General features: G+C 40.1%; 1 protein-coding gene across 3 annotated transcripts in view; it reads right to left on the minus strand.

Moving 5' to 3' along the window:
- Positions 1–13887, minus strand: part of PCSK5 (proprotein convertase subtilisin/kexin type 5) — a 296183-nt gene that overhangs the window by 113313 nt on the left and 168983 nt on the right. For all 3 annotated transcript variants that reach the window (XM_026652353.2, XM_029911707.1, XM_026652352.1), the window contains exon 10: positions 5468–5571. In XM_026652353.2, the coding sequence (XP_026508138.1) occupies positions 5468–5571 (104 nt within the window). The remainder of the gene's footprint in view (positions 1–5467; positions 5572–13887) is intronic.

Below are 13887 nucleotides of genomic sequence, written 5' to 3' on the forward strand. Positions count from 1 at the left end.
GGCAGATAAGGTTCAGAAACCAGGCAATTTGTTTAACCAATTTTAAATTTGGAGCACTGAATAGCTCCCAAAGTAATTTTAACATTACTGATAACTGCCATCTGAGCATTTGCTGATGGGACGGAGGAAATGATCGAGGAAACAAGAGCCAATGTCTGCCAAATAAAACCCTATAATTTCTAGGTCCCACAATCATCTAAAACCCTGTATTGAAAAATTAAAGATTTATGGCCCTATTTCCCCTACCATTTACATTCTATCTCCTCCACCCCTCAGTTTCCACAGTAATAACTGTAATGATACTTTATACAAATGAAATGATAAAGGTGCTGGCGTCAATCCTATGATTTCTGTGATATTTAAACTTGTTTGACAATTCTAAATGGTCACCACTATCACTGGGCACTCCTCCTCCTGGCCCATGCTGCTCACCTATAATGTGTATTCTGCCAATGTGGTTCCTTATTGGGAGAAGTCGGGGACTACATTTCTGACAGAATCCCAATTAATTTTAGGGACTTCTTCCATCTGCTTCCCTGGTGCTATGCCGAGTACTGCCCTCATGTGTTCAGAACAACACCAAAAGCCCGTGATGTAAGCAAAGGGCAGCAAAATGAGAGTTAAAATGAAATTAATCACGTAAGGCCATAAATTAATAATAGCATCTAGATGTTCAACTGTGGTCAAGGAAATAGCTTGGGGATATCTCTCAAACTTTAAATCCACATGGACTGGGAAGCTGAGGGCCTGCTAAACTAACTCATGGGGTCATACTGACTTGGCAGTTTTCAAGGACATTTCATTAATGAAGGTGTTTTTTCATTCCCCTCCCCTGCGCTTAATTTGCTGATTAAAGGTGATTGCTGAAGGATCTGGCTTTTGTTGGAAGGTGCATGATGTAATAGTCTTTCCTGCTTCTTGATAAATATAATGCATGAAGTATTAGAATGCCATAGTAGAGTGGCAGATGCTAGGGCCCTGATGAAGGATGCTAGAATCCTCTACTGAGTTACCCTACATCCAATGGTCTAGACTCTGTGTGCTACTGCACCTTTTTTACGGTGTTGGTTTAAGAGGGTTCCCTGGGTGGTGCAGAGCTATGGGAATGGTTCTATACTACTACACTGACCTGCAGCCCCTAAGGGGGGAAGAATAGGGTATGGCCAGAGAGAACTGCACTCTGAGTATTTTTGGCTGACAAAAGGTCTCATAGGTGGCTGCTATAAATCAAGAGAGCTTAGAATGTAAAGTTTGTCACATTCAGAATTCTTATATTTGTTAGCAATGATTAGAATCTAATTCTTAAATCATGATTTAAAATGTGTGACGGAATGTGTACGGGAAGCCGATTCAGCTCTTTTGAAATAACCCACAATGTTGTGCAGACACTGCAGTTGTTCTCTGAATTTTGTTTGAATACTTACCTTTGACATCAGTTTAAACCTGATCTATTATCAGAATACAAATGGTGTTGTCTTATTTTCCTCTTTCTGTGTTTCTCCAATGTTGCCCCCATCCAATACAAGCTCTGCACATCATAAGAATACTCAGCAGTTATATAGCAGTTTACACCTTCAAGCGCCTATTCAAACATTAAACATTCAAACATGCTCCCAGTGAAGTCAGTGGTGACATTTAGTTGCCATCAATGGTGCAGGATTAGGTCTTAAATGCCCTGTCATTGCTTTACAAACCATAGCTATGCTGCTGGGGAGGTGGGATGCAAAAAGGTACATATCACTTGCAGTTCTTACAGGCAACTGGAATGTCTCCAGTGGGGCAAAAGCCTGTAGAGGTGGTCAGAAAATGGAAACAATCTGTTAAAGTTTTGATATTTTTTGCTAAATTGGATTTTGCTCTCATCAGTAATATTATCTCCATTTTAGAGATGAGGGAAAGTGAGGCAGGGGTGAAATGAGTTGCCCAAGACCACATAGTAAATCACTGGCAGAGTCAGGATTAGAATTCTGGCATTCCTGACCCCCTAATGCTGTACTCGCCGCTAGAATGCACAGTCTTGGACTGCTCATGGAACTTTAGTACCACGTAAAGAAGTATGAAATGGGAAGCTCCTTAAATTAAGATCCTAACTGTGAATACCTGCTCAGTGATGCCATTCAGAAGAGATGATTATGCTTCTTAAAATTACTTTGTTGCATTCTGTTTTCTTTCAACCTATAGACAAGTGAGCACTGATGCTGCATGTTTCTTTTATGATTTCAATATCAACCTACACTGCTGATTGAACACTTGAACGAGCAAGTAACCTTTCCAAAGCAATCTACTGTAGTAGATAAAGATCAACAGTTTTGATACCCCTAAGAAAGGAAGGAAAAAGGATGCTCTCTAACTTTTTGTTAGACCAGAGGCCTGCATTAGTTATAAAAAGAAATTATTTGAGGTGGAATAACAAGTAGAATCTAGCCATGCTGAGCATTCTATAGTTTGCCAATTTTTTGTAGTGATCAAGGATGTACTGCAAACCATATGACCAAGGTCTGTGACTGGGAGTGCTTGTAAAATAAATTTTCAAAACTATTTATTTTTTTGAGAGTGCCTTGTCCTAAGCTACTGTGTAAAGACACCTGTTGACTCTCAGTGAAATAATAATTAAAAAGAAAACCCATTTCTGACCATGAGATTCATTCAGTTGACTGGTATTTAATAAGTGCTGTTTATTCTCCAGAAAAAGTATACTGGAAGGAGGAGGGGGGAGAGGAAAAGTGGTATCACTGCAGTGCAAAGCATAAGGCAGCTCAAGTATTATTCATTAGTTAATCTTTTTCATTAGTGTAAAAAAGAAAGAAAGAAAACTGGAGACCTTGTAGCCAATAGCTACATTTGTGAGCTCCTCCTTTCTGTTCCCCAATGACAAACAGTGAGAGTAACTGTGCTGAGGGACGGTGTTGCCATGCAGCCCAGCCAGCCAGCCCACTGAACAGGCAGGCTGACCCACTTTCAAGTACCAGCTTTTGCTGACCCTTTGAGTGAGAGGTTCTTCCAAGTTTTTGTTGTTTTCACCCTTTGATTTCTCATTTCTAAAGAACCAATCCCCCCGCCCCCTTCTCCTTTATCTTCTAGCATTCATGGAAGAAAGGCAGCTTGTTTCTTGTGCCTCACTTTGCCTTAGTCAATTTCAGAAAAATTCTCTTTTCGGCCTTGTTATGAACATGCTTTGGAAGAAATATGGGTCTTGACATCAACAAAATTATGATACAATTCCACAAGGATCAGAGTAATTCATCTATGAAAAACCCATACTTTAACTGTTATTCTTGGCAGCAGTGAAGGATAATAGTGAAATATTATACTAAATATTGCCACGTGCACTAGTAAAATACAGTCTCATTCTTGCCAGCAGCGGTGTGCAACTCCCCCTTCGAGCTCAGGTTTGGATGTTGTGATTTAATCTAACTCTTTTGCTTCTCTTCTATCCAAAACCAACAGAGGTTTAAAGAGAGATGGATTTTTATTGGAACCATTTGCTTAGCCTAAGTTGCCAAAATAATGTAGTTAAAACTGGTGCTTTATTTGGGTTAAAGTTGATCCTTAGCTCCACAGAGGTCGAGGCACTTAGTTTGTCTTGCTCCTTTTGAATTCCACCATGAAGTCTACTGCCGAGTTTTGCCCGGTGAAGTTGTATTTCCTGCCTCCCCACAGTCATCCACGTCTACTTTCATGATTTTAGACAAGTGGGGGAGAAACCCTCCTTAACTCCTTTACCTCATAAATATCTGCCACCACAATTCAAACATAGCACATGTGTGTCTTCCAGTTGTTGGGGGGTTAAGCCAGAGAAAGAATAGTTGTAACTATAAAGGCTCTGTTACTGCTGCTAGTATACCATGTGTTAATACAACTCTTCAATTTGCTAATGAGAGACAACTGCTCTAAGATACATCAGAGTATGATACTGAGTACTATGACGTTATTGCCTTTCTTGGGAACAGGTGAAAAAATACAAAGGGATAGAATTCTGAAAATTAGATAGTCACCAAAATGCTACAATTTACACCACTTGAAGACACAGTCTAGATCGTTTCAAGCACAATAATAAGATATCAATACACATTTCCTTCCAATACATTTTTAATGCCAGGCTATGCCTCACAGTGACAAGTACTATATTGACAACATCATTAAGTATCTCTCTGTATGTTCTTGCAAGTAGGTTTGGGCCTTTGTACCTCTCTCTGTCTTTTTTATATGTATTGTAAATGGGTCAAAACCAGAACCTTGAATGTGAAAACATTTTAATTTTGAGGTGGTCTGGAGTTGAATCCCCATGTTCAAAACTATCCTCTATCGTTTAGGTTCTCGACTGGATCCAAAAACGAAAGGGGCTTTTTTTCTCTTTCTAATTCAGATGCAGCGGAAATGTCATGGGGCAGAATTACATATTAAATATGTTCTGTGGTGGATGTTCTGTGGTCTGGAATAGGTTAAAGCTAGAGCTTAGATTCAAGGCCAAATTTTAGTGTGAAATTGTGTGAAAATTTGATGGCTCTGATACTTTGTGAACTGTTCTCAGGAGTTTTTGGCACAAAATGGCATAAATCTCACAAGATAGGCTCATCTTAAAACTTGGGTGGAATTCTCATGAGAATGGAATCAGAAATAGACCGTCTGAGTTTTGCATCCAACCCAGAAATAAAGCCAATAAAGGGTTTAGAAATAGGAACTAGAATTTAAACCATCTTGAAATTCAGAGGTGTTTAGATTCAAGGTCCAATTTTAGCCCATCTCTAAAATATAAGCAGAATTATATGGTATTGCTAGTCATTGACTATGACGGTATGTATATATATCTGTAACAGCTGGTCAAAACCAGTAAAACATTTAGTGAGAACTTTTCAAAATTTCAAAAAACTCTAGACATTTTTTAAAATGTCTGAGTGAAAACTGGAATTCTGTCCCTCGAGTCAGTCTGATATTTTGACACTTGTTTTCATCCCAAATCAGGGCAAACAGCTGAAATATCAAAGCCTTCTTTGTGTAGAATGAAATGTTCTGAAAAAATTTCTATTCAGTAATGTCAAAATGTTCCATTTCTCCATTTTCAATCAAAATCCCTTATATTCCCGAATTGAAATGTTTTATTTCAGGTTTGCTTGACATTAAATTCTGTGACCTTAACATCAAGCTAGACCATCTGTACACCTGTGCCTGGAAGACACAAACACCTGGTTAAGATACTTTACTGCCTGCTTTGTGCTACCAACGTAGCAAAAAGTAGGCAGAAAGGGTTGACCAAAATTCAGTCCATAATTTTTACTTTTCTAGTAATTTCAAATCCCAGTCTTTAAAGGAGGAGAAGGAACATCTCTCTTTTGTTAATGAAAAAGACCAAAAGCTGCACATACTGCAGGTGACAGACAAACCATCTGAGATTATTTCCCTCAGCTTCGCCTTTAAATGGTCGATTTTGTTTTTGCCTGTCATGGTGAATAAGGAAGGAAGCTCTCACCCTTATAACCAGCAGCATTGGTTTTCCAGTCATTAGAATTCAGATGTCCTGCACGTGAAGTCCTTACAATAATATGCTGTACGTCTCTCCAGGTCAGAGATGGACTAAGGAAAAGGGCAAAGACAAAGTGAAAATCAGAATTTTCTTACCAAAAAAGGAAAAAAAAAAAAGTTACACAAGTTAAAAAACAAATCCACAAACAAGACTGGTGATCAAAGTAACGTGACCCAGCTTTACAGGATTGATGTATCAAATTATTTCTACCTCTACTGTTCTTTTTCGATTAAGAGAGATGCATTAATTGATAGGCAGCCTGTAAAATACATGCACTCAGTATTCTACACGTGAAATTTACAAGGAGGGACAAAAAAAGTGTATTTGACCTAGAGATAAGTAATATGACCACCAAGTGCTTCACATTGCATCTGTACATGGTTGCATACCTCAGACATGCTCAAGAGAAGAAAAGCATAACAGATCACAAGCTATTTCAGATTCCTTTCACACTCTAAACTTCCATTGTAGTCATTATGGAAGCGTGAGTCTATGTTGTCATTGACTTGCTCATTATAGCCAGATTAACTACTGGTAATCAGTCAGAGATCAATCCTGTATTCTTTAGGTACCCAAAACTCCCAGCAATGAATCTGGGTAGTTAATGGCTGTGATGAAGTGGAAATTTTCTGCACTATTTTATTAGTCCTGTGTGTGCCTCAGTTTCCCTCTGTACTTTGCATTGCTACCCTATGGGTGCAAAAGGGTTAAAAATAAAAAGCTGCTCTTGGGGCAGAGCAGGAGACATGAGGTGTTGTCATGTAACTGTTGGGAGGGGGAATGAATAGGTCATTAAAGAACTGTCTGAAACCGATCCATATCAATGGAGGATCGATCCACAAAGACATTGGGAGCCCTAAGGATTGAGCAACTGATGCTTATCCAGCAGGCAGAACATGTGAACTCCACAGGGGTTGGCAGGGGCTTGGGGGTGGCTGTTGGAGAGACTCGGCAGCTCTCACCTGAGACTGACAGTGAGTCAGAGCCAGAAATGGATTCCACAGCAGCACGGCTGATTGCACTGGCTTGGTCAGTATGGACTATATCTTAACCTTTGCTTCTCCATGCTAAACTAAGGGCTTCTGATGTAGTGTTCCAGTTGACTAATAAATTCTACTTTATTTTGAAAAGGCTGCCTGGGGTCACTGCAAATAATTGCAGAGGTTCACTGGTCTCTGAAGAGTATAAAAGTCTCTGAGGAGGAGTCTCTCTCAGTTGGACTCGCTGGAAGGAACTCACAGTGTGAAATGGGAGTGCAAGAGCCCAGAGAATCAGTCTTGGAGGCACAGAGGCAACATGGCCTACCCTTAAAGAAGAGTAGAACCCTTGGGGGTGGCATTCTGAACAGGTACCTCCAAGGGACTGTTTAGAACCTGGAAAGCAGCACTGATCCTGTGGATCTGTGACAATGGGCAAGCGACTGACAACACATATATGAGTTTCTACAATATGTAAATAATGATTCCGTCCCAAGGATGACAAAAGAGGATCCCATCTGGGTCTCCACTGTGAATGAACTACCTTTTTTTTTTCTCTCTCAGGAACAGAAGAAATCTTTAGAGAATGTAGCCTTCCAGATGCCCTTTGTTTCACAGATACATATTCTCAGGAGGACTTCCTTTCTAAAACCATAGCTTAAAAGGCCATGGATTATGGTGGTGTTCATTGGCAATTTCTCATTTGTTCTGTTAGCAATGAGATGGGGAATATAACTGTTCTTCCAAAAATGCTGTTAATAGTGAGAATGATAAATGAACAACAGAATGAGCAGCTATGGTATGGCTTCACAAAAATTAAACAAAAAAGAGGAAATGGGGATTTGTGCTCATACCATTACTCACCAAACATCAACCTCTGAATAGCCCTGCTCCTGTTCCCATACACTGTCATTGACTTGGATGGTGCTGGATCAGGCCCAATACTAGTTAACTATACTGTCTAGTACAGTGGTTCTCAAACTTTTGTGCTCAAACCTTTCACATAGCAAGCCTCTGAGTGCGACCCTCGCCCCCTTATAAATTAAAATTAAAAACACTTTTTTATATATTTATCACCATTATAAATGCTGGAGGCAAAGCAGGGTTTGGGGTGGAGGCTAACAGCTCATAAACCCCCATTTAAGAACCTTGCAACCCGCTGAGGTGTCCCAAACCCCAATTTGAGAACCCCTGGTCTAGTAGCTAGGGCACTAAGCTGGGACTCAGGAGATGCAGGTTCAATTCCCTGCTCCAATCATAAAGTTCCTGTGTGACCTTGGGCAAATCACTTAGTGTCTTCCTGCCTCAAATCCCCATCTGGAAGTTGGGGATAATGCTTCCCTACCTCACAGGGGTATTGTGAAGATAAATACATTAAAGATTGTGAGGCACTCAGATACCATGGTAACAAGGGCCATAGATTGATTGTCCTGCAGTTTTCTCATGCATGGAATGCCTACTAAATTCAGTGAGAAATTTCTATGTGGAACATCTGCAGGATAACAGAAACCATCCAAGCAGGTTGATTTTTCTGTGAGCTCTTCCTGACACAGGAAGTCACAAGAGAAACTCACCAGTCTGAGAGTTTGGTGTGCAGAACTCAATGCAGTGTTTCTCATTTTTATACTGTCCTCACATCTGCCAGAATTAATTTTCTTGTAAATTTAACCTTTTGAAATGCTTGTTTTGTGGATGCTATACCATACTTAAACATAGAAATAGTATCTTGTTTATCTTTTGAAGTAAGTAGTTGAAATCAGTCAGGTCTATAAAATTTCCTACATATAACTCGGTCTGAAGAAATTAGTGTTTTATTTTCTTGCTGAGCTGCATAAGCCGGGTTTCTGAGCTGTACACAATTAAGATGACAAACTTTAGCTTCAGTAAATTGGAACTCCATAGGGAAGCAGCAGATATGCAGAAATTACTGCAAACATCCAAGTCTTCTATGTAAAACGTACCTCTATTTCACACAGGGCAAAGACAGAAATAGACTGATGGAAATTAACAGGTTTGTGATCAAAGGGATTTCATCTGTCTGAATGAGATTAAAGGAAGGAAATGAAAACCAATTACATTTGAGCTTCATAAGTCACAATACTATATAATGGCAGTAAACCTGGGAAGTGTAGAAAATACACTAAAAAGTAAGATGTGGGGAGGGGGTGGGGGCGGAGGGGTCCTCCAATGGTCACACAGTCTAAATAGTTGAAATGGGACCATAGTCAACAGAATTTTTATATATATTGACCAAGTAGGAATTGCTTAAAATAAGTCTTATATACTGTAACTGAGTTATGAATGGCACCTCAAAGTCAGGTGTGGAGTCACTTAACTATATACCGTTCCCCTCTATTTTTTTCATTTTTTTCTTTTGTTTGTTTTTGTTTTTTGGGGGCTGACACTGCTATTTTACTTTTGGATGGACTCTTGTTCCTTTGCAGCACGTTTCCCACTAGGTTGTGTGAGGCCAATGTCAACTAGACTCTGATGTGACCTAGCATCAAATCCCTTTTTAGCTACCAATGGAGCATCAAAGGAGGTATTGTGTATTTTAGTGAAGCCAACACAGAGGGCTGGTCTACACTGGGGGAGGGGGGAGGAAATCAATCCAAGATACACAACTTCAGCTACGCGAATAGCGTAGCTGAAGTCGAAGTATCTTGGATCGAATTACCTGGGGTCCAGACGGCGCGGGATCGATGGCCACGGCTCCCCCGTCAACTGCGCTACCGCCACTCGCTCTGGTGGAGTTCCGGAGTCGACGGTGAGCGCGTTCGGGGATCGATATATCGCGTCTTAACGAGATGCGATATATCGATCCCGGATAAATCGATTGCTACCCGCCGATATGGCGGGTAGTGAAGACGTACCCTAAGTCCTGCTCGCACTGGAGCCCTGAAGATGTTGGTGTATGCAGATCAGCTGGAATACTCACTTGGAAGAAGCAAGATCATTTGTGCTGAAATCTCTTTTGGTTTTCAGAACTTGTTGCATTCCTTCCTAGTTGGATCAGTTTAATCACGACCATTTCATTCTTCTTGTGCGCATCTGAGGTACTGGAGCAGCATGTGGTTAAATTACTGCATTGTTTTTAAGGTGCATTAGTGCCTTTTGGTGATGGATGGACATTTAAAAATATTAATATAAATATAGCTTGTTTTCCAAGAAGGGGTCTCTTTTCAAGTTAGACAATTGGACTGGTATGATAGTAAGTATTTATCCAGCTGAGAGCTGGTAAAAAAACAGAACTGCAAAAAGTGAATGTCATGGAATGTAGTGGGCATTAAGGGCTTGTAAGATATGGTATGCTTGGGCAGGCACGTAACATGCTTCAGAAAGAAATCAATAAAATTTTATACCAGATCAGGAATTTCACTAGGAGCCCATGTAATGTCTTAGGAAAACATGTAGCACTGGCTCAAGGCTTCAAGAGTACCTCTGAGAATCCCAAGAGCTGCATTCTTTATTAGGTGAAGTCTGAACAATCTGATTCCACAAAGCAAGGCGTTATAGTTGTCGAAACTACTGGGAAGAAAAGGCACTAAAATATTCACATCAGTTTTAAAAGGCAATATTCAAGACTAGCTACATTCAGCTAATTATTAAAAACAAACCAGGGGGGGGTCCAGTCTCCTTTCAATGAACAGTGCTCTCATTACGGGGAATCATACAGTGTGTCAAGATGAAAATACAACCCACAGTTAAGGTTTAATGAAGACCCCCCCAAAAACTTCCAGATTGGGGAACCTTGAAAAGCGAGCTACCCTGATAGTGGTTCTGTTTTAAAGTTCTGCGTAAGAGGCCACTGTTGTATCTGCCTGCTACATCCCATCATCAAAACCAAACTCAGACAACAATTTCTCAAACTGAAAACCTAAAGCTAAATGTCAAGTACCCAGTAAACAGATGTGTATAAGTTCAACCTCTCTCTCGTGCCTGCATGCCAGTTTGCTTAGTGCAAGAGCTATTGAAGTATAACATTTTTCTTTTATTTATGTTGTTGTCTCAAACATAGACAAGCTTTTGGTGTATTATATCAAAGGCAGCAGAGAGATATAACAGCATAAGAACAGCATTTCAGCTGATTTCTACAGCCTCCAACAGAACCTTCGCTGTATTATGAAGTGAGCTATTGCCAAATTGAAATTTCCTCTCTACAGTAGACACCTCATTTGAAACCAAATAGGACTGCAATTGTTCGCCCCCAACTTTTGTCAGAAACTTTGACAAAAATAAGAAATTGGAAAGGAGTCAAACTAGCAGTTCATTTGGAGAAAAAATAGGGTGGTTTTTTTTTCAAACTAGGGAGTCATAGGAGCCAATTTTAAAGCATCTGAAACAATCACAGAAGCAGTCAAGTATTTGTAAAACATGTCAAAATTGGAACTTAAGTGAGTAAACAGTTGTTCACTAGCCATGTAAGCCACAGATCCAGATAAGATGTCACTGATGTTAATTGATTTACCATTTGATTAATCTCAAAAGAGTTAATGGGTAAACATCTTGAAATGAAAACATGTACTAACAAGAGCAATACTAACACTGCTATATAATGGGATCAATTTCAAAAACAGGACAATTTCCTTCCAAGAAAAAAAAAAAAAAAAAAACTAAAATCTCTAATTTAAAATCCCCAGGAAATAAAAAAAAAAAAAAAAAAAAAAAACCTTGAATGTCTCATTTGAAATTGCCTGGGGATTATGCATACCAGACAATACTCAAAATCACACCAGAATGAGCAGAAGTAAGAATAATTAAACAAAAATTGCATGACCAACAGCCAATAAATAATGAATGTTAAGTCCTCAGCTCTCTAGTAATACTCCAAGGTCTGACCCTCTTCTTTCAACCTTTTCAAAATGTTTATAAAGCAAGCTAAATGAGAAAATATGGAAATGGAACAACTGTACAATAATGGTGTACAAAATCAACAATATTAGTTTGAGTTTTTAACTGGATCCTTAACCAAGAATGAACAGCATTATACAAATTGGTTAGAAATGAGAAGCTTTAATTTCAGGTCAAATTTTCATCCCTTTACTTACACTGAGTAGCGCTTTACTCCACAAGTAGTCCTTTTGAAGACACTGTAGCTAATCCTGAAGCAGGTGCTATTCAACATGAGTAAGGTTAAGATTTTGTCATGGGTATTTTTAGCAAAAGTCACAAACAGGTTGTGGGCAATAAACAAAAATTCACAGAAGACTGTGACCTGTCTGTGACTTTTCCTAAAAATACCCTGCGGAGGAGGGACTAACAGTGGGAGTCCCACTGCGGGCCACTGCTCCTGTGGTGTGGGCTGACCCAGCCCTGGGCACTGAACCCAGTTCTGCCACTGCTCCTGGGTGGGGGTTGACAGCTGCTCCAACCCCGCCACTGCAGTGGGCTGAAGCTGAAGAAGTCACATAGGTCTGTTAAAGTCACTGAACCCGTGACCTCCATGACAGAATCATATCCTTTAACATGAGTACAGGGATCAAAATCTGGCCTTCTATGTAAAAATAAAGAACAAAAATAATGATTCAAAAGAAACAAAAATGCCATTAGTGAAAGAAAATTAGAGGAAAATTCAGTTGGTGTGAAGTTGTATGACACAACCAGGATCAAACAGAGAGGGATCAGAGTGCAAATTATGTTTTCCTTCATAGCAAAATGCTAAAGCAATCAACATTAAAAATGGTGATTACATTGTCATAATGACCAGTGGTTTGATGCAGATCAGTCTATCTGAAAAGAAATGTTTTGCTAAAATGTCAGAGGCGTCTGTGAGTCTAGTTAAAGAAAGGATATAGAAAACTGATCTCCATACAGCCAGAAGTAAAACATAATACCATAGGATTTACAAAAGAAGAAACGTTGCCATGCAATCTGAAGGGGTCAATGGGCCATCTTTGCAAATCCTGGCTATGACGAGACGGGCTTTGATTGTTACTGCTATATCTCATCAAAACAAGTAGTATTTTCCGACACCGCATCCTTCCCTGGAATACTGTTACATAGTATTTACTAGTAGATCACACACAAAGTCTAATCAATTTTAAAATACAATTCCTATTCCAACAACAGCATTTTCAGCATTCTGATGTCCACATGACTCTGCCCCATGAGGCCATTCAACAACTTTATAAACAAAGCAGAAAACACAGCTGCTTGGCCTAGCCACATAAGACAAATCCAATTCTAATGATTCATCCAAAATCCATATTCACATTTACTGAATGATGAATGTCTCTTTATGACTAGTCAATTAATAACTGTCTGTGATGTTATACCCCATTATTATTTATGGAAATATTCTTATTATATGGAAATGTCATAACTGAGATATTTTATACAAGATGGGTCTTGTAAGGTATCATCGGAAAGGTTATAATTTACTGAATGTAATTATCCAATTTGTATGCATGTATCATTTCTGTATCTAATGTTAGGAATATTGACTATGTAACAATTACAATGGTGTGTGTATTTGGGATACACCCATCAGACAACAAGCCATCAGCCTTGATGGGCCATTAGGAAGAAACAATAAGACTTTGAAGATACTAATCTCTCTCCTTCCTGAGAGGCATCCTGGGATGTAGCTGTGCCACTACTAGGTCAGGTAGGCCTGTCACCTGGTAATAAACATCATCTTGGATTTCTAGTAATTTTCCACTAAAAGAAGGGGGAGGTCAAGACTGGGAAACAAAAGATTCCCGCCTTATGTAAATCTTATTTAAGGCTGGGGAGTAAGGCAATCAGGACTCTCCCTTCACTGCCTTCCCACCCAAGAAAGACTGCTAAAAGTACCTAAAGAGACAAAGGAACTAAGCTGACGGAAAGGCAAGGGCTGAGTTCAGACTGAGACAGAGGACTCTAGTCTTTAAAGAGAAATAACTAGAATGCTAAGCTACAGAAACTCTGCATCCAGCCTAAGTCATATTATTAAACCCAGTTTGTGCAATTTATAACGGGGGGGTGGAGGGGGGAAGAAGTTGTACATATCTTTCCCCACACTGAGGGAGGCGGCAAATTTATGAGCTTATGTTGTATAGGGTTACCATACGTCCGGTTTTTCCCGGACATGTCCGGCTTTTTGGTAATCAAACCCCCGTCCGGGGGGAATTGCCGAAAAGCCGAACATGTCCGGGAAAAATACCGCCGGCCGGGCACTTCCCCTCCCGTGGCTGCTGTGCTCCCTACCTTGAGTCTTCTGCTCTGTTTAAAGCCGAGCTGCCCGAGCACTACCGGCTTCGGGCAGCTCCCATGCCTCCGGACCCTGAGCCGCCGGCCGGGCACTTCCCCTCCCGGGCTCCGGCTGCTGTGCTCCTCCCCTGACTCTTCGGCTCTGTTTAAGAGCCGAGCTGCCCGAGCGCTACCGGCTTCGAGCAGCCCCCATGCCTC

The sequence above is a fragment of the Terrapene carolina genome, unplaced genomic scaffold (genome assembly GCF_002925995.2).
Source record: "Terrapene carolina triunguis isolate 2854851 unplaced genomic scaffold, T_m_triunguis-2.0 Scaffold113, whole genome shotgun sequence".
Lineage (NCBI taxonomy): Eukaryota > Metazoa > Chordata > Testudines > Emydidae > Terrapene > Terrapene triunguis.